Consider the following 18,576-nt stretch of genomic DNA (forward strand, 5'->3'; position numbering starts at 1 on the left):
CATTTTTCAAATTTTGGCTGTCAAATCATAAATGCCATGTTAAAGTGATAGTTCAAGCAAAAAGTAAAATCTTTAATTTATTCACTCATACTTCTTTCAAACCTGTATGACATACTTGGCAAAACACAAAAATGCTATTTTGAAACACCATTAACTCCCTTTTGTAGGAATACAAAACCACACTAAGAATCTTTTTAAGTTTCACAGAAGAAATGTACATACACGTTTGAATAAAAGTATATTTTTGAGGTAACTATACCTTTGAAAAATAAATCGTTCTGTTGTTTACTCTAGTTTGGCATACATCATACACACAAAATCACATACTATGCCGTGTTTATACCATACTCAATGGTATAAACATACCAAATCTGAAAGTAAAATATGCATCTTAAAGTAATAGATCAACCAAAAATTTACATTCTGTCAATATTTACTCACAGGTTTGAAATGACAAGAGCGTATGTGTCTTTCTTCCGTAGAACAAAAAAGAAGATATTTTGAAGGATGTCGATCGAAAAGCGATGGAAGCCATTCACTTGCATTGGTTTTGTGTCCATACAGTAGAAGTCAATGGCAGCACATGCTGTTCGGTTATCAACATTCTTCAAAATATTTTCTGTGTTCTGCATAAGAAAGTCATTAAGGTTTGAAATGACAATAGGCTGGGTATATAATGACTTAATTTTCATTTTTGGGTGAGCTATCCCTTTAAAGGTAAATATTATTTAAGTCAACAAATTTAGTTACTAATGCATATTGAATATCTCTTTAATTGCAAGTGTGTTAATGATACAGAATAAATGATATTAACCTTTGGTTTAAAAAAAAACATACAAAAAAATCGTCTTGCTGTTTGTTAAATACACACATGCTCAACAACAGCAGAATGAGTAAGAACTAAACACTTTAAATCTTCAGAACGCTTAAGTTCACCATATAGAGAAATATATTCATAGTTCAAACTGTAAAGTTGTACTTTACAACTTAAAAACAAGCATGTGTCAATGATATCTCAGACGAGAAGTCTCTCAATGGCCATCTGCACAGACTGAATCTGGGGCTTGAGCTGAGAACCTTCCTTAATAGTGACAGATGTGGCAATGACAGGCCTGGAGACCCCGCACGCTCGACCCAAGGCCTGCTTGGAGCGCACAAACACGTATGGGACGTTCTTGTCCTCGCATAGCAGAGGCAGATGAAGGATGATCTCCAGAGGTTCAGCATCTGCAGCCATCACAATAAACTCTGAGATTCCACGGTTCAGAGTTTTGGTGGCTACAATACATTCAAATAAACAAGGACAAAAAAGTCACTTAAACATTTTAACTTAAATCAAACGTTTTAATAATGGTGTACACTGTCTTGATTAAATGTACAATGTAGGATGACTGGAATAAGAATATTTCATTACCTTCATTGGCCCCTTTTCTCAATTGTTTGTAATTGGCTGCCTGTTGCACAAGGTCCAATATGGTTTTGGATAGTGTGGCATCAGCCAGAGGATAAGCTTTAGGATTCACGTCTGATTCAGCCTGGAAGAAAACAGAATGCATCAAACCGTGTTGTGCCTGTGCATAAGCACAATAATACATGGCTCATATGTTCCCTTACAAAAACATACCATTTTTTAACTACAGTAACAAAACTTAACAATGGTATTTGTAAAATCAGTAGCCGTAAATTAACCATTACTATAGTAACAAGTTAAACCATGACATTTGTAGTAAATATTTTTATTATGGTATCACAGCACATTTCACTATAATAAAAGCATGGTTATATTTCCTGATGGTCCTCATAGGTCTGCAAGCTAGGATTACTTATTGTTATAAAAACAGTGAGCTTTAATGAAATCCTATATAGGTAACTTTGAAGATTTGACATTGTGATGATGAGAGCGCAGTAGTAAACCTCGTGGTGTATCACACGTGGGTAACCGGCCTAAGTTACACCACTAAACTTAAATTAAAACACGATTGGGAATTCGTTACGAAAATTTGTTTGAAAGGACAATAGTATACGGAAAACAGCACATAAAGAAACACTGTGCATCTGTTATATCGAAGTTAACTAGTTGTGGAGTTAAGCACTAGTAAAGTTAGTGATAAAAGCATCTGTACCATTCCTGCAAGTGGTGCTTCCGATCTCTGTAGAAATGTGAACCGTCCTCTCGGCGTGTGCTTCACGGAGGACAAAAAACTCCTTTGTTTAAATAGTGAAAAACAAAGAGATATAAGAAAATGTCTTTAACACTGTAGTACGCTCAACGATCAACGTGCGTCTTTGTAAGGCTCGGGAATGCATGGGTGGTCGCGCTGCGTTACGTCATCAAAAAGAGACGGCCAACCTCCGGGGTGGTGCTAGAAGGGATACAGCTATTGCCTGAAGGGGTGCAAAATCTCGCCATATAATTACAATAAATAACATTAGCTAACGCCTACACCTACCCTAAACCTTACCTTAGAATAATAATAAAAATATTAATCAACTGTTTTCATCGTGACACAAATTATGCGGCATTAGAGTGCGAATGCCAAATGGAAATAGCTGTATCCATTCTAGTCAAAACCAACATTCGGATCAAAGAACGGGGAGAGTGCAAAACGGCGTTTCTGTTGGTCTTGGCTAGAAGGGATACAGTTTCCTCCACTGGGCATGCGCACTTCAATGCCGCATCCTTTTTGTCACGCGGACAACATTTAATTGCTATTTTTACTATTTTGTATTGTAAGGTTAGGATATGGTAGGTTTAGGCACAGGCTAATGCATATTTTTGTAATTATATGGCAAGATTTTGCATCACTTCCGGCTGTAGCTGTATATAATAATAATATATAATAATCTAGCCATAAATAATAGGAAGGTATGATTACTTCCTTTTGGAAATCGTTCCACTCAGCAGTGGTCCTAACTTGAGAGTGAAAGTAAATTAATGACATTTTTGTAATTGTATACAGAACATAGTTTTGTACGATACAAAGGGGTTAATTTCAAGGTCATTTTGGCTTTTAATTAAGTAGTTACTCAATATAAATAAATGAAATAGTACACAATTATGTCTAATCTAATCAGTATGTCTATCTATATTATATACTTAACATAAATTGCATTTTAATATATTGACTTTACCATGGACTTTAAGTTGATAACTTGAGAACTGACAGGACTCCAGTGTGACCATATATGGAGTGTCGCCAAAACGCGCTGGATTGTGGGTAGGACGTCAGGTCGGCCATAACTGTCTTTCCCAGCGGCTGAAGGAGAGATTTGAAGTCATGACAGGATTTCGAGGTTTCACTCATCTCTCCGTGAGTCCTCTTTCGCTCCGTCTGCACTGTCTTTTTATTGTGTATAAATGGCGAGTTAAAAATAAACCCGAGTGTTTGCCGATCAGCATATATTTGTCATTCGAGTGTTACAGGCTAGTGTTGCTAGTGCTAGTGTAGTGCAGTAATGAGCCGGTGGTTGACATACAGCCGCTTTCCACTTTCTTCTCCCGGCTAAGTAGTATGATCATTTACACAGATCCTTCAGACTTTTATTCTGAATCTTAATTTCCCCAGATGTTTTTTTCCGGTTGTTGTTTATATTGTATGTGAATGACCCTTGTTCTGTTGCGTGTATCAAGGTCAAGACACATTGATACTGTACTTTCAGTGACAGACTGACCTCTTTAACAGGTATTTTACCTGAGAACATGCTGATCCAGGATTAGTACACCATATCAAGCACATTTGGAAATCCTGGGAAATATGTCAAATTTGTATTAAATACATCTCTTTTCGTCCTTTAAAGCAGTGATTTTCAAACTTTTTCATTTTTAAGGCCCCCTTTGTTTAGGTTGCCTCACTTTGCGGGCCCTCAAATAAAGACTTATAATCTTAAACTTGAAATTTGAAGTCAATACAAGTTGCATGCCAAGTCTAACAAGAGTCTAACAAACCCCCAAACACTTAATGTGAACCTTTATTAATAGTGATGCTTGCTGAAGCAGACACCTCTAATGGTCCTTGAGACTCTGTTTACTAACAGTTACTGTCTTCCACAGAGACGTTGTTATGCTGCTGCTGCTAGGAGGAACGAGTCACTGAGTGAACCTCTGGCCACCCGAAAACCTGCGACACCAGCAGTTTTCCCAGCCCAGGATGTTCAGGTAATTGATATTTGCTGATGTTATGAGCTCAGATAAGATGAAAGCCTTCACACACAGCTCCATGGCGTTTCTTTTTTTTTAACCATGTTTCGTGGCTGTGTGGTTTAGGTGTCCAAGCTTCCCAGTGGTCTTCTCGTCGCCTCTCAGGAGAACTACGCCCCAGTCTCTAAAATCGGGGTGTTTGTGAAAGCAGGCAGTCGCTATGAAACCGCAGAGAACCTGGGTGTCACTCACGTGCTGCGATTAGCAGCCAATCTGGTATGTTCGGAGCTTTTAGAAATAATGTCACTGAATACATAATCAAACAGCAATGCAAAGATGTATTCAGACATTATGCTATTTATGAATGTGTCATAATGAAATGTTTCTGTGTGTTTCAGACCACTAAAGGTGCATCTGCCTTCAAGATTTGTCAGGGTCTGGAGGCTGTAGGGGCCGGTCTGAGGTCAGTTATAGATTTACACGAGACCTCCCTAAACATTTTCAGTTAGACAAACTCCAGCAAATCTCTCACATTCATGTTTGCCTTGTGTTTCAGTGTGACATCATCAAGGGAACACGTGGTTTATTCTCTGGACTTTCTGAGAGATGATTTGTGAGTGTCTCTTTTAAAACATGAGCTGAAGCTGGGCATGACAGCAAATATTTGTATTGTGTTGTTTGGTCTCAAATTAAGCATGTAGGATTATACAGCCTTATTTGTATGTTAATTTGTTTTAATATCATTGTCAAAAACACTTAAAATGGAACTAAATTTAACAGCTTATATTTTAAAAGCTCATCATTTTATATGTGCATTTAATTTGTCCTCTATCTCTCCTATGCAGTGACACCGTCATAGAGTACCTGGTCAATGTGACCACTGCTCCCGACTTCAGGCCTTGGGAGCTTTCTGACATCTCCCCTAGAATCAAGATAGACAAGGCTGTAGCCGACCAGAGCCCACAGACAGGTACAACCTTACACCTGCAGACTGTTTAGTAGCATGAAACAATATAGAAGTTGTCATGATATCTGGCGTAAGTGTGATGCTCATGACAGGTGTTTCTCACACAGGTGTTCTTGAGAAGCTGCATGAAGCTGCATATAAGAACGCCCTGTCCAACTCACTGTACTGTCCAGACTTCATGGTGGGCAAGATTGGCGTTGATCACGTGAGTGACCGATCTGAATGATTCCGTCTTCTTTAAGGAACAGTTCACCCAAAAATCATTTACTCACCCTCAAGTTGTTCTGATGAAACAAAAACTGTTTTTGGGCCACGAGTGCCTACCGTAGTATTTATTTTTTAATACATTTCTTTGTTCTGATGAACACAAAAGATACTTTGAAGAATGTAGGACAGCAAACAGTTCTGGGGCACCTTGCCTACCATTGTCTTTTTTGTGGTTAGAAGCATTTTTCCAAATATCTTTATCTGTGTTCATCAGACAGGGCTCTAGAGTGTGACCAATTTGTTCGCAAATGCTACCTTATTTCTCAAAGGTGCGACTGAAAATAATCAGAGGTCGCTCCGGTGCGACCAGTCATTTGAGGGAGAAAAAAAGTCTCTGCAACTCTGACAGTCTCCCTGTGTTTCAACAACAGACACACATTAGGCCCATATGATGGTCTAAACCATCAGAGATAGCGAAGGGTGGACCCCCTCTGATTGGCAGTGGTACCAGAGGTTGCGTTAACGAAATTTGTTATCATTGACAGATTTTTTTGCCAGTGATGGATTAAATTATAAAAAAATACCATTTTGGCGGATTTAAAATTAGGGCAATTTGTAAATCCCTGTTTCCCTTCATTAGAGCGTGATATGCTCGCAAGGCGACCTGCGTGTTCACACCTGTCATTTTAAAGGACTAGACATATGTGATGCGATGTTGTAAAACCCGTCGGATGTCGCGCTGGGACGCGGGATAGACAGTTCACCTATCAAAGTAAACCACATAACATGAAGAATGAAGGAGTATCAATGCACATTTCCCGCCCATCCTGTGTAAACTATGGCATGCAAAGTTTTTTATACAATGTTTTCGTGAGATGACAGAGCTCCCAGTCAACTATCCCCGGTAGTTATCCCCGTTCCGCTGCTCATGCGAGCCGGACCGCGATCGCAAAACGATGGGGGATGATCAAAAGTCTAGACACTATGCACATGATAAACAACGTTAAACTTGCTTCACTGCTTATTAGTTGTTGTCCGTAATGTTTGTTAGTTTCCTTGTGTAGTGATAATGGCAGAGCTCTCGTTTTTTAAGTGTGACCTGCACCACTTTCCTTACTTTCGTTTTATTCAAACGGTTTTGTACAGTATATTTATAGATTTCAACACTGTTTTTTTATTAAATTGTTATTAGAGAAAGTCTCTTACTTCTGTAAAGTGAAATTTACTTGTGATACTGGACTGTTGTGCTTTTATTTTCATCACTTAACTTTAAACACGTTTTTCTCCAAATCACGTTCCTGAAAATCATAGCGCTTCAGTCAACCTCAGCAATAACTTTTGTTACATACACAAGATATGAGAAAAATAAAAACTGTTTTGGAAAGGGCTTGAATATGGTATCAAAAACTGTAATAGGCCTATATAAATTTGCACCATGTGTTGTGTTTTCCCAGATCTAATCACATATGAACATAAACATTAAAAGATTTAATATATAAATGAATATAAACAACAACGGCTTTATTGGGCATTCAGTTTTATTAAATTACAACAAGTTCTGAGATGCAAGTACAGCGTGATGATGTAATGAACATACGAAATACCACCTAACACCACCTAACAGGTGATAATAGATTATGACGTTTTTTTTACGAGCCTGTCAGTCAAAATGACGGACAATAAAAAGTCCAGCGCAACCTCTGGTGTGTACGTTGGAAAATGCGTGTGCTGCAGTCAGACGGAGAGAGGTGAGCGGCCTAGGGCCGTCAGTTAAACAGAGAAGATGTAGCCGCGGATGACGAGAGAAGATGAACAGAACGATTGACAACTTTTTTGTGATTAATGTTAAGTTAAGGCCCGATCTGTCCGAAAATAATAAGCAATGCTCTGACACGGAGGCATCAACCTCCAGGTTATGTCAAGCTCTGGTCCATTTATCTGGAGATCTTTGAAGTTTAAATTTCAGTTCAGTGAAGCACTTTAAGCACCAACACTTTTTCAGTAAGTTACCTTTCATGTGGATTTGTGCTCAAATAAAGAACTTTATGTTGACAAGATTGTAAGTTAATCATTTACAAGTCAATTTTGATGGACATTTTAAAAAAAACTGTGAACTGGTAAAACCAGTTAAATGTTTAATTCGTTAAATGCGATGATTTCGAAAATTTGGGTGCAGCTAACTCATTGGAGATGGTGGTCTAGTGGGTTAAACCACTGAACTGGTAAATCAAAGGTTGCTGGTTCTATCCCAGCAGCCACCACCAGTGTGTCCTTGAGCAAGACACTTTACTCCATGTTGCTCTAGGGGGATTGTCCCTGTAATAAGTGCACTGTAAATCGCTTTGGATTAAAGCGTCTGCCAAATGACTAAATGTAAGTGTAAATTGGTTCTCAACTCTGGCCCGCAAGATCCATTTTCCTGGCGAGTTTAGCCCCAACTCTAATAAAACACCTTAAGAGGCTAATTCATGACTTCAGGAACAGACACGTTTAATTTAATGTTGAGCTGAACCATTGACCTAACTTTTGTGCTGGTGCACCTAAGAAAAAAAGTTAGGCGCACCAGGGCAACCAGTGGAAAAAGTTAGTCTAGAGCCCTGTCAGAACAAAGACGTTTATACAGATTTTGAACTCAAGGATCTGAATACAGAATATTTATTTTTTGGGTGAACTGTCACTTTAAGTGTCTGAATACACTTTAGACATACGATGAGGTATATGTAAACACGTTCTCTTTCTGCTCTGAAACTGTAGCTGCAGAAGTTCTTTGCAAATCATTACACCAGTGCAAGAATGGCTCTTGTGGGATTAGGTGAGTTTTTCATTTTGAATGCATATCATTTTGAATGCATGGTTGTGCTCATAGGCTTGGGTTGGGAACTGTGGCGTTTTTTGGGAACAATGGCTTTTGTTTTCATAAACAGTTTCCAGTGTAGACAGAACACCAGACTTTTCAAATTTACGCTTAATGAGCTAAGAACTGTTATTGTTTAACTTGCAATTAGTATTTTAAATAGTGACTGAATATTTTTATCAGAATGTGCAATCAAGGATACATATGTTTTTGGGGAATAAGTTGTATTTTGTAAAATAGTTTCAATAAACTTTTACCTTACGTTTTATTTAATAAATAGTTAGTAGTTATTGTTAGGGGTGTAACGATACACTCAGCTCAAGATTCGATACATATCTCGATATTTTGAACAAAATAAAAAAATGAAACTGAAATACAAATAACATTTATTTTCAAAATATTAAAGTTTAGTAACTTTTTTGTTGTACATACAATTTAATAAAGAATTTTAACATTTTAAGGCTAAACTTAAATTAGAATTAAGATCTGTGTCAATTTTGACAGCAAATTTTGATTTAGTTTTAGTCTTTTGACTAAAATGCAATTTAGTTTAAGTCATCCCATTTTATCATAGTCTAGTTTATAGTCATATTTTAGTCTACTTTTAGTCAACGAAATCTACATTACATTGGTCTACTAAAATCTATCTGGATTAACTCATTTAATTGGTGTAATTAAATGTTCTATACAAAAATGTAACCGTTTTGACATCATTTACTTGACCGTAATTTACTTGACAGGTCATCATTACCTTTATTTTTCAGAAAAGTTCAGTAACTACAGGATTTTCATTGTCGCAACACCGAGAATATTAGACAATGAACGACATGTACTCGTTCATTCAGTCTCAATTTGACTCAATTGACTCTTTCGTGAAGGGTGTATTCATTCAGTACGTTCAACCAATGAAACGCTCTGATAAGCTCACACTCAAACGCCATTGGGTAATGTTTCTGCACGGTCTTTGCTTGAGACGGTTATGAATGAGAAATATCTAATCTTTCAAAAAGGCAAATTACTTGAACTGTATTACATTTCTTCAATTATGCAAATCACATACTTTATTTAGCATGTCATTCAATCTTTTAATATACAGTACGACTCACTCCATCACTTTTTGATCGGAACAGCGCTGGTGTCTTTTAGTTTTTTTTCTTACTTTATGTTGAATATCACGTTATGCAGCAGCTCACGGTAGCGGATATATTCACATTGAGAGGGTTCCCGCGGGTCCTTAAAAATTCTCAAAATGTCTTAAATTAAAATCTGGGTAATTAAGGTCTTAAATTGTCTTAAATTTACCTGTAGGTATTTTTTTTTGCCGATGCGTTTAATGGCAATGGGAAAGGACAGTGGCCCACTGTAAAACGTCTAATAGTTGATTCATTTTAGTATGGTGTGAAATGAGAGTCTCCGTGATTTAATAGCTGTTTACGGTACGTCGGCTACAGACGCTGACATCAGGCTGCGTGTCACCATTACGCGGTTGTCGAGGTGAGGTTCAAAATGCAAAGAAGATGGGGAAGTGCAAATTTAACAAAGTTAAAGTGGATGGAAGAGGATGCATTTTAGAGGTGGTTGGCGCCGGCTGAAAACAACAATGAGGCAATGTGTAAATTATGCAAAAATACCTTTTCATTAGGGACCATGGGCTCAAAGCCGCATATGAAAGGAGGAAAGCATCAGCAAGTTGCAGCAGCTAGCCATAACCCGACCAGGTTAATCCCTGCATTGTTTGCAGCACGACCCAACAACGTTACAAGTTCAGACGCCACCTCACAGTCGGCTATAACAAGTTTCATTTCACCGCCAGACACCCAAAAGGCAGAGGTACTGTGGGTTCTCCATACTGTGACGAGGCACAATTCATTTCAATCTAACGATTGCGTCTTTGCTGCCATGTTCCCCGATTCGCAGCTTGCAAAGTCATTCACCAGTGGTGAAAATAAAACTGCATATGTTGCCAAATATGGAATCGCTTCTTCATCAAGAAGGAGCTATCGTGCAGCGTTAGTGAGAAACAATATGTTGTCATGTTTGACGAAAGTATGAATAAAACGACAAAGAGCAAACAAATGGACCTTCATTTGGGATTCTTGACTACTGATGATGAGACTGGTACACACCACGTCATCTCCTGCTACTATGGGTCGGAGTTCATGGGTCACTCCAGAGCTGAGGACATGTTTGGTCATTTCAATATAAGTAACGTTACGATTGTATTTGAAATCCCATACTATTGTTCATTTTAAGTATGTGTAAATTGAGTAATGTTAGTGCGGTTTAAAGCTCATATGCTATCGGTGTAAACACCAATATTTCCCCGGTGCTCAGTGCGCCCACTCCGGGCAGAGTCGGCAGAGGACTGATTATGTGCTCCACATGGTCACAGGTCTATGGTCACTTTGACAATCTAACAGGTAACAACACATTAGCTCAGAGTTGTAACTGTTGGTAGATGTGGTTTATTTTGTTTAAATATGCCGAATTGTGACTTTATGGGTTGTTGGGCAGATTTAGCTGCTAATGTAACATTAGGCTGTCAGTAAATGCCATACCAACAGTAAACATTCACGTAAGGGTTAATGTGCTGTAAATAGAGATGCACAAACAAACTTTGTTGGAAATACACATTAGATAATTAGATATGTTGTATTTTACCACAAAATACATGATTTTACCAGTTAGTAAACCTATAGAAAATAATTAGTTTAATTAGCAAAGTTCACCATTACATTTATAGGCCACACACATAGAAAGACCACAGTGACCATAGACTGAACTGAAAAGAGCATATAACCAGTACTGTTACTATCTGCATAAAGTGTTTTAATATCAAAGCTCACATTTTAATGTACGAAGGCATTCTGTATCATAACTACATGTTGTTTGTAATAAAACAAACCTGAATTGAATACACTGAACACTGAATTAAATTCAAAAAAAGGAAAAGACAAAACAGACGAACAAGAGAAAAGGGGTTGAAGATGAGCTTGAAGAGCTACGCAAGAAAAGAAGAACAATCTCAACTGTGTGTGAACCTCTAGAAAAGGATGCAGATGGCCTTGCAGAGAAGGCAGAGAATACAGCAGGGATCAAGATGGCAGAACTTATCACTAAATCCAATTCCATGAGAAAAAGATGCAAGGAAAAGAGAAGGTAGTTGGTGAACCTAGAACGTGAAATTGAGAAGAGAGCGGCAGAGCTACGCCTCATGTCTTGTGGAGAATTTGGGATTTTACCAAACAATGGACCTCTCTATTCATTGGTTTCTCTCATTAAGAGTCATGTGATAACATTTGTGTTTTCAAACAGTTATGTACATTATTTGTCAACTTTTTGGCTTGGGAAAGGCTGTTTTGAGGACTTTCATTATTGAGCTTATTTATGATGGAGACTGCTTTAAGTGTTGGAAGTATTATTGTTTTGTCTCCCACTCAGCCATGATGGAGTCCGCTTTAGGTGTTGTTATTTTCATTATTCTATATGGTTCCTTCATGCAATGCATTGTGTTGTTTAGTGTAATAATCCAATTTATGTATGTTATGTTGGCTCTGTTCTGCATCACAAAGGAACAAAGAAAAAATGAAAATGCCAACTGTGAGCTTTGATTGTTTACATATATATTGGCCAAACAGTGTTGGAAGGGTTATTGTTAGTTATTATACTTTCTCCTAATTTGAGGAAAAGGTCTCATGAAAGAGTATTTTTGCAGAGTTTACACATTGCACATAATTGATAACAAATGGAAAACTTGTAAGTTTTGATTTCCATTGTAGGAGGCAATAAATTGAGTATTCATAAGAAATTATGACATTTTTGGGTCTTAAATTATATTTGTTGAGGTCTTAAAAAGATCTTAAAAAGCATTCAATTTTACTTTTAAAAATGGTGCAAGAACCTTGCATTGGCATATGAACACGTTTGTGCCTGACTTTGTAATGAGTTTCGTGGTGACTCGCCTGCAGTCACGCTTCAAGTTTGCTGTGTTTTGCCGGCGATTTTGAAAGAAAGTAAGCACTCTTTAAAGCACGTGAAGAGACCGATTGTGTCTTGTGCTTCCTCTTCTTCCAGAGACTTCTCTCTCTATCGCATAATGTGAGATACGCACACGTGACGCACTGGCCCAGAGTAGTGTAGTGCCTTGACCGCTCAATGAATAGAATTAAACGTATCGTAAAATATCGCCATCTATCCACGATGCGCATCGTAACATTTTTGTATAGCGAAATACGAAATATACACCCCTAGTTATTGGATTGCTTTAGTGCTGCCTTATAATAATTTTTTATAGTAATTCTTATAGTATATGGGTCAATGACGTGACATGTATTTTTTGTGTCCAAATTCATTATTTTCCTAAAAAGAATTTGAATACATACATGTCATATATCAAATGGATCTAAAATATGTCCTTTATAAGAAACCCTTTTCATTTTATTGAAATTCAATAGATTTTTTGAGTTTTGGTGTTTGAAAGACCAAAAATGTCAGGTGGTGCGACCGTCTGAACATACAAACAGAGAACAAAACTGAGAAATAAGTGTTAATTTTCTCAATAAAATTCTTAATAAAATATTTTGGCATGATTTTATGTTAAATTTCTTATATATGAGGGGAAAAATACTCAGTGCAAAAATAAATTAAATGTATATTATTTTAAATTAATATATGGTCGCACCACCTGACATTTTCTGGGTGGTAAAATCAGAAATCTTGTTTAATAATGAATTAATGCTCCCTAAAATGCTGTAAAACCAATATAAATCAACACAATACATTTTTTTGGACATAAAAATACTTAAAATATTTTTTTTTTCTTCTTGAAAATCTTATTTGTCATTGACCCATATATTGTATTTAATATAGCTGCAAGCAGCGATAGGGGCCAGCCAAGCCCCGAAGGCGCTGCAAGCGCAGTGCGAAGCCGCAATGGAGCAAAAAAGACACACATGGAGAATCCGTGATGAAAAGGGACAGGTTGAGAAGAATAGGTGAAAACAAACTCAAAGCGCACAATGGACAAGGACAGCTTTCAGAGCTTCAAGCATCGACATAAGCCAATCCCAGAAGGGGCTGAAATGACACAGTAGAGCAAATGTAACATAAATACAGTCTACAGGAGAAACAGATGTCAGAAGTGACAATGAAAATAAAAATAATTTTGTATAGCAACGCACAACACGAGATTGACACCCGCAACCTCTTGTATTAGAGGCTTGCGGCTAATCTTATTGTGCCACCCAGTTGACATGCTTGACCCAGGATCCAAAGGAGAGCTTCAGAGCTTCAAAAATGTAGATGGGCTAATCCCTGAAGGGCCTCTAACAAGACCGTATAGCAAAAATAACAGAAATACAATGTATAAGAGAATCGGATATCAGAAGTGACAAGGAACGCAAGAATATCATTTTTGTATAGTAATGCACAAAAAGTTACATCCAGTGAGAAAAGATCAATACGAGAAAGAGACGATGTCATAGTTAACTTTCAGTGGTATTTCTCAAAAATGCAACCCCAGAAATCAAAAATCTGTTTGGCTATTTCTCTACGTCTCGGTCCAAAGATCATACGAGCAGAGCTTAGAATAAAATTGACCACTTTTGTCAAATGAGCAGCGAAAAAATAAGTTTTCATATGCTTAACAATAAATTAGGATTTGAATGTTACAAAATGACACATTAGGCATCAATGAAATCGGCACGGACCATGAGAAATAATTAAAAACTTATTTTAGACAAAGCATTCAAGAGTTATAAGCAATTATATAAAAGAGTCATATCTTAAGAAATCTAGGTGGTGCTGTCTTGAAGCTTCAAGGGTACGTTTGGGATTGTAATTCGATAACTTTTATGTGTTGATGACACATACAGTTTTTCATATTGATGAATCTGAGATTGACCAAGTTAAAGCCTTCAGTACATTTTGGGGTCAACATTGAACTTTTTTTTCTGCTGTTGGTGCTTGAGTGAGTGCTGGGGCCCCCATAATTGGTCACATGACCATCATTTTCCTAGGGTTCATAGGGCTGCCATAGACTCCCATGGAATAATAACAATACCAACAGAAGCAGTATTGGCCATAACCCCTACGGGGCTTGGCCCTTAAATATTTGACTTTGAAGATGTGATTGTCTTTGTTTGTGAAGGGGTCAGTCATGATGTTCTTAAGAAGGTTGGAGAGCAGTTCTTAAGTGTCCATAAAGGAACCGGAGCAGCAGGGGCTAAAGCTGTATACCGTGGTGGTGAGTACATCATTGACATGCATGTAATGTTTGAGCTGAATGGAAATTATTTGTGTGTAATAAAGGTACAACTTAATGCACATTTCTTTTAAGAAACAAAACACTTTTATAGTTTGAGGAGCTGTTAAAATATTATTTTTTAAGAAAAGCTAAAAGCCACAAGAGACCTTGGGTTAGAGTGATTTTACACACACAGTGCCTAATGTTAAAATAACTAAAATAACAAAAGTCTTTGTTTCCTAAACAACTTTCTTTTTGCAGTTAGGTTGTTTTTTTCTAAATTCACAATTGTTTATTCATCATGAGATAATTTGTTGTGTTGCTTAATATGTATACCGAATAAAGTTTGGCATGGACATTTTGTTTGATCATTTAGTATTCATTTAAATATTAAAGCGCTGTGGTTTGCTTACAGGTGAGCTGCGGACACAGAGTGGAGGAGCTCTGGTTCACGCGTTGGTGACATGTGAAGGAGCTGTAACAGGCTCGGCAGAGGCCAATGCCTTCAGCGTGCTGCAGAGGGTTCTGGGAGCTGGACCGCATGTTAAGAGAGGATCCAACATTACCAGCAAACTCAGCCAGGGCATTGCCAAGGCTACCACTCAGCCTTTTGATGTAAGTTTACCTGTTCTCATTCTTTCACGAGGTACAGATGGGTTGTTTTACTTTACAATGGATTTGATGTTTTTTACTTATGTTCTTTACAGGCCACAGCTTTCAATGCTTCTTATTCTGACTCAGGACTCTTTGGAGTATATACCATCTCACAAGCACACTCTGCCAAAGAGGTGAGTGTCATGACCAGGACATATGGCAGCATCAGCCAAATAATCAAAACGTCATGTTGGTTCAAAACTGTATGGAAGAGAAAAAGAGAAATAATGTTATTGTTTACTTTGACAACATCTGTCACACAATGGTGCAAACAATTGTAGCCAATGTATATAGGTGATAAAAATCATAATGGGATTTCCCCCCTACTTCCAATGGATTGGATTTTTTATATATATATAAAAATATTTTTTTTTATAAGATATATTTCTTGTAAGATATCAAAAGGAGTCAGGATTAAATTCTGATTTATTTTCACTTCTTTGCACTTCTTATTGTCCATGGTGTAAACAGGTTTTTGCCGTTATTGATATTTTCTGTCATTAATGAATAACAGTTAAATGCCGCCACATCCGAAAGCTAGAGGGCGCACATGCGCAGAAACTCTGAATATGTGGCAAAGAAGTACAATATACACATGTAGCCCCTGTCCAAAATGTCCCACTTCATGTGAACTTGATGTTTCGTGGACTTAAATTGTGTGTAATCACCAAGTCTACGTCCCATTTGTCTTCAATGAAGCCTGCATCTTTTGAACCTCCCCTGAAATTACCTACCCAGGAATCCTTGCGAACGACCAATCACAGAACATATGGGAGGCATGTTTTGGATGTCAGGTATACGTAAACGTGACAGATATTTTTTTATGAATGATTTGATTCGATTTTTAATTAAAAAGTTTCTTATTCACGTTATTGCTTATTTATTTTCTATTAAGCCAACTATTCAAAAAGAAAAAACTTTTAATGCAGAGCATTTTCTTACTTAAGGTAATAAGCCATGTTTTGTTGTAGATTTATATCTAGTTGTCTCTGGGCTCTGTAAAGCTGAACAACACAGCTTCTGTACTAAACAGAAATATTAAATAACAACATGAATATAAAGAACACATTATCCACAATAAGAATTGTGTTTACAAATAAATAAATAAACAAGTAGTTGCATTACAATCTTAGGCATCTTAGGTATTGCATAATGCTCGGGTGGCATAATCACCATATGAAATACAAAACAATAAAAAACAGCAGCTCCTATGCCAAATAACAACATTGGGACTGCAGTGTGGTTGACTTCATGCGGCACTTCAAAGGCAGCCTCAAAATGCGACCTTGTTTCCGCGGGCTGACAAGGCCACAACGAATGGATCCTTAACAGCCTCGGCTGAGATTCATTGCACGCCTGTAAAGGCTGCATATTGTTAAATATAAACTGATAACTTTAGTTAAACAAAAGAACGTAATCTGCAGAAAACTGTTCCAGTCCAGGAAATGCCAATGGGCATATTCTACCCCTGTTCTTCAAACCTTTTCAAGTATTTATAATGATGTTTGAAATGCACATTATAAACGACTCGATCTCATAGTGATTTTAGATTGAGCAATTATTCCTGCTCATCAAAGGGCCGTAGTTCACAGAAGAGCTGTGCATAAAACACAGAATCTACCACAGAACACGGAAGCCTTTGTGATTTCAGAATCGCCCTAGACAGGTGTAAATAGTGAGAATTTAGCTTAAAGGTCTGGAATGACATGATTCATTTAATGATGGGAATGTGTTTGTGATGATCCCAGCTGAAAGTGAATGACTGACTGACACTCTCTTTCTCTCTCTCTCTCTCTCTGCAGGTAATCAATGCAGCCGTGGCACAGGTGACAGCCATAGCTGAAGGAAGACTTACTGCAGATGACCTCACCTCAGCAAAGTGAGTATACAGCTTGTTTACACCAGCTGCCTCAGCATGTGTTCGTCTTTCAGGCAGTAAATGAAAGTGCTTTGGCAAACCATTTTACCTTCTTAATCCAATGGGTTTTTCTTGTTCTGCAGTATCTGTTTGAAAAAAGTAATATGTTTTGCAATGTAGGCTCTGCTCATGCTCTTTTATGACTTGAGGATTACATAATGGCAAGAATATAAACAGCTTGAAGAAAAATTGAAGTAGTGACAGTTATCCTACAAAAGTAAATTATGTTTGTTAATTCTTGAAATATAAGAATATAATTCTCGACTTCGTTGACACATCACTGTCTATATATGTTACTAAAATGAGGAGAAAATAAAAAAAAAACAGGGCAAAACTGGGTAGGATTTAAAATGTATGGTTTATATGTTACATAATTTTTATAAATCATTGTTTTGGCAGTCTAACAGCAGCAGTCTGACCAGCTACCTACTTGAGATGTATTTGTGAGAGTTACATGTGAGAATATTTAGTGGGATATAATTTAGGCAGTGCTTAACTTTTACTTGTATCATTTTTCCCCATGCTCCCAGTTACGTCAGCTGAAAAGTCGTTTAAGTTGTGGAGCAAGTTATTTGGTTTTGATAGGAGCACTTTTTCTGCAGGCACTGATGATGTATGGAGAGAGTGATGAAAGGCTTGTTATTGTGTGTTTTAGGAACCAGTTGCTGGCTGATTATCTGATGTCTTTGGAGACTTCAGATGGATGGCTGGAGGAAGTGGGAGTTCAGGTTCTGAGCAGTGGAGCTTACACCTCACCTCTGTCTGTGACACAGAGCATTAACTCTGTGACCTCCAATGATGTCGTCAAGGTAAGTCACATGATTTTGTTATGCTTGTCACAAGAAATCTACATTTTCTTGATCTTTTCAAATAGGAGGTTGTTTGACTATGAAGGCATACTGCAACACACAATCACAACTAAACCCAGTCGCAAAAGAGTATTGAAACCCAAGTTAAAACTTTTTGTCTTAATGTTGTAGCAGTTCAAAATGATGGTTACATTTACCCACCCAGATAAAAAGTTTAACATTCTAACTTAATTTTATAGTCAAAAGTGTATTTTCTTATAACAGTTTGTAGACGATGTAACAAATTGTAGAATCATAGAAATGTCATGGATGCATTTGTGTCAGGAAAATGTTGTATGTTGGTTTAAGTATTTTTATATCAGACAAACCTATGTATTTAATATGCAACCATAAGTTTAATGAATGATATTTAACATTACAACCCTTATATTTTCCACAGGCTGCAAAGAAGTTTGTTGAAAGCAAGAAGACAATGTCAAGCTATGGACATCTGGCAAACACACCATTTCTTGATGAATTGTGATAAAAGGTCCTGATCTAAAATTAACTATATTGTCCAGCTTATTTTGATGTAAAAACTTCTCTGAGATGTTAAACCCTGATTGCTGTACAAACATTTTTGGTCATTTTATCACAAAATCAATTCCATCAATTTCGTCTATGTCCCTGTATGTACATTCATTAAAAAGATTGATTGAAATATTTATTGTAGTGAAAGTTCTTTGTTCCAGTGCCTTCTTTGACATTTTATTCAGATGTTTCCTCCAGTTGCCTTAAGGATGAAG

The 18,576-nt window shown here is 37.2% G+C and overlaps 2 protein-coding genes across 2 annotated transcripts; one reads left to right on the forward strand and one right to left on the reverse strand.

Annotated features, from left to right (window-relative positions):
• Positions 1-59: 59 nt before the first annotated feature.
• Positions 60-2,598, reverse strand: snu13a (SNU13 homolog, small nuclear ribonucleoprotein a (U4/U6.U5)). Its single transcript, XM_056751989.1, has 3 exons — positions 2,124-2,598; positions 1,415-1,535; positions 60-1,278 (listed from the first exon to the last, which is right to left on the reverse strand). Exons 1-3 carry the CDS (start codon positions 2,124-2,126, stop codon positions 1,016-1,018), a joined length of 387 nt encoding a protein of 128 aa, XP_056607967.1. The 5' UTR covers positions 2,127-2,598; the 3' UTR covers positions 60-1,015.
• A 130-nt stretch (positions 2,599-2,728) lies between these two features.
• Positions 2,729-18,495, forward strand: LOC130425660 (cytochrome b-c1 complex subunit 2, mitochondrial). The gene is made up of 15 exons (XM_056751988.1): positions 2,729-2,746; positions 3,168-3,311; positions 4,052-4,156; positions 4,265-4,414; positions 4,537-4,601; positions 4,695-4,751; positions 4,984-5,108; positions 5,213-5,310; positions 8,067-8,124; positions 14,315-14,410; positions 14,826-15,025; positions 15,118-15,198; positions 16,867-16,943; positions 17,638-17,791; positions 18,231-18,495. The coding sequence occupies exons 1-15, from the start codon at positions 2,744-2,746 to the stop codon at positions 18,312-18,314; spliced, it is 1,497 nt and encodes a 498-aa protein (XP_056607966.1). The 5' UTR covers positions 2,729-2,743; the 3' UTR covers positions 18,315-18,495.
• Positions 18,496-18,576: the final 81 nt, after the last annotated feature.

This window comes from Triplophysa dalaica, chromosome 7, assembly GCF_015846415.1.
Source record: "Triplophysa dalaica isolate WHDGS20190420 chromosome 7, ASM1584641v1, whole genome shotgun sequence".
In the NCBI taxonomy this organism is placed as follows: Eukaryota; Metazoa; Chordata; class Actinopteri; order Cypriniformes; family Nemacheilidae; genus Triplophysa; species Triplophysa dalaica.

Coding starts and splice junctions, on each gene's coding strand:
- snu13a (XM_056751989.1), bottom strand. Junction 1,279..1,414: donor GAGAAAAGGGGCCAATGAAG/GTAATGAAATAT, acceptor AATGTATTGTAG/CCACCAAAACTCTGAACCGT.
- LOC130425660 (XM_056751988.1), top strand. Junction 4,415..4,536: donor TGCGATTAGCAGCCAATCTG/GTATGTTCGGAG, acceptor TGTGTGTTTCAG/ACCACTAAAGGTGCATCTGC. Junction 14,411..14,825: donor TAAAGCTGTATACCGTGGTG/GTGAGTACATCA, acceptor GTTTGCTTACAG/GTGAGCTGCGGACACAGAGT.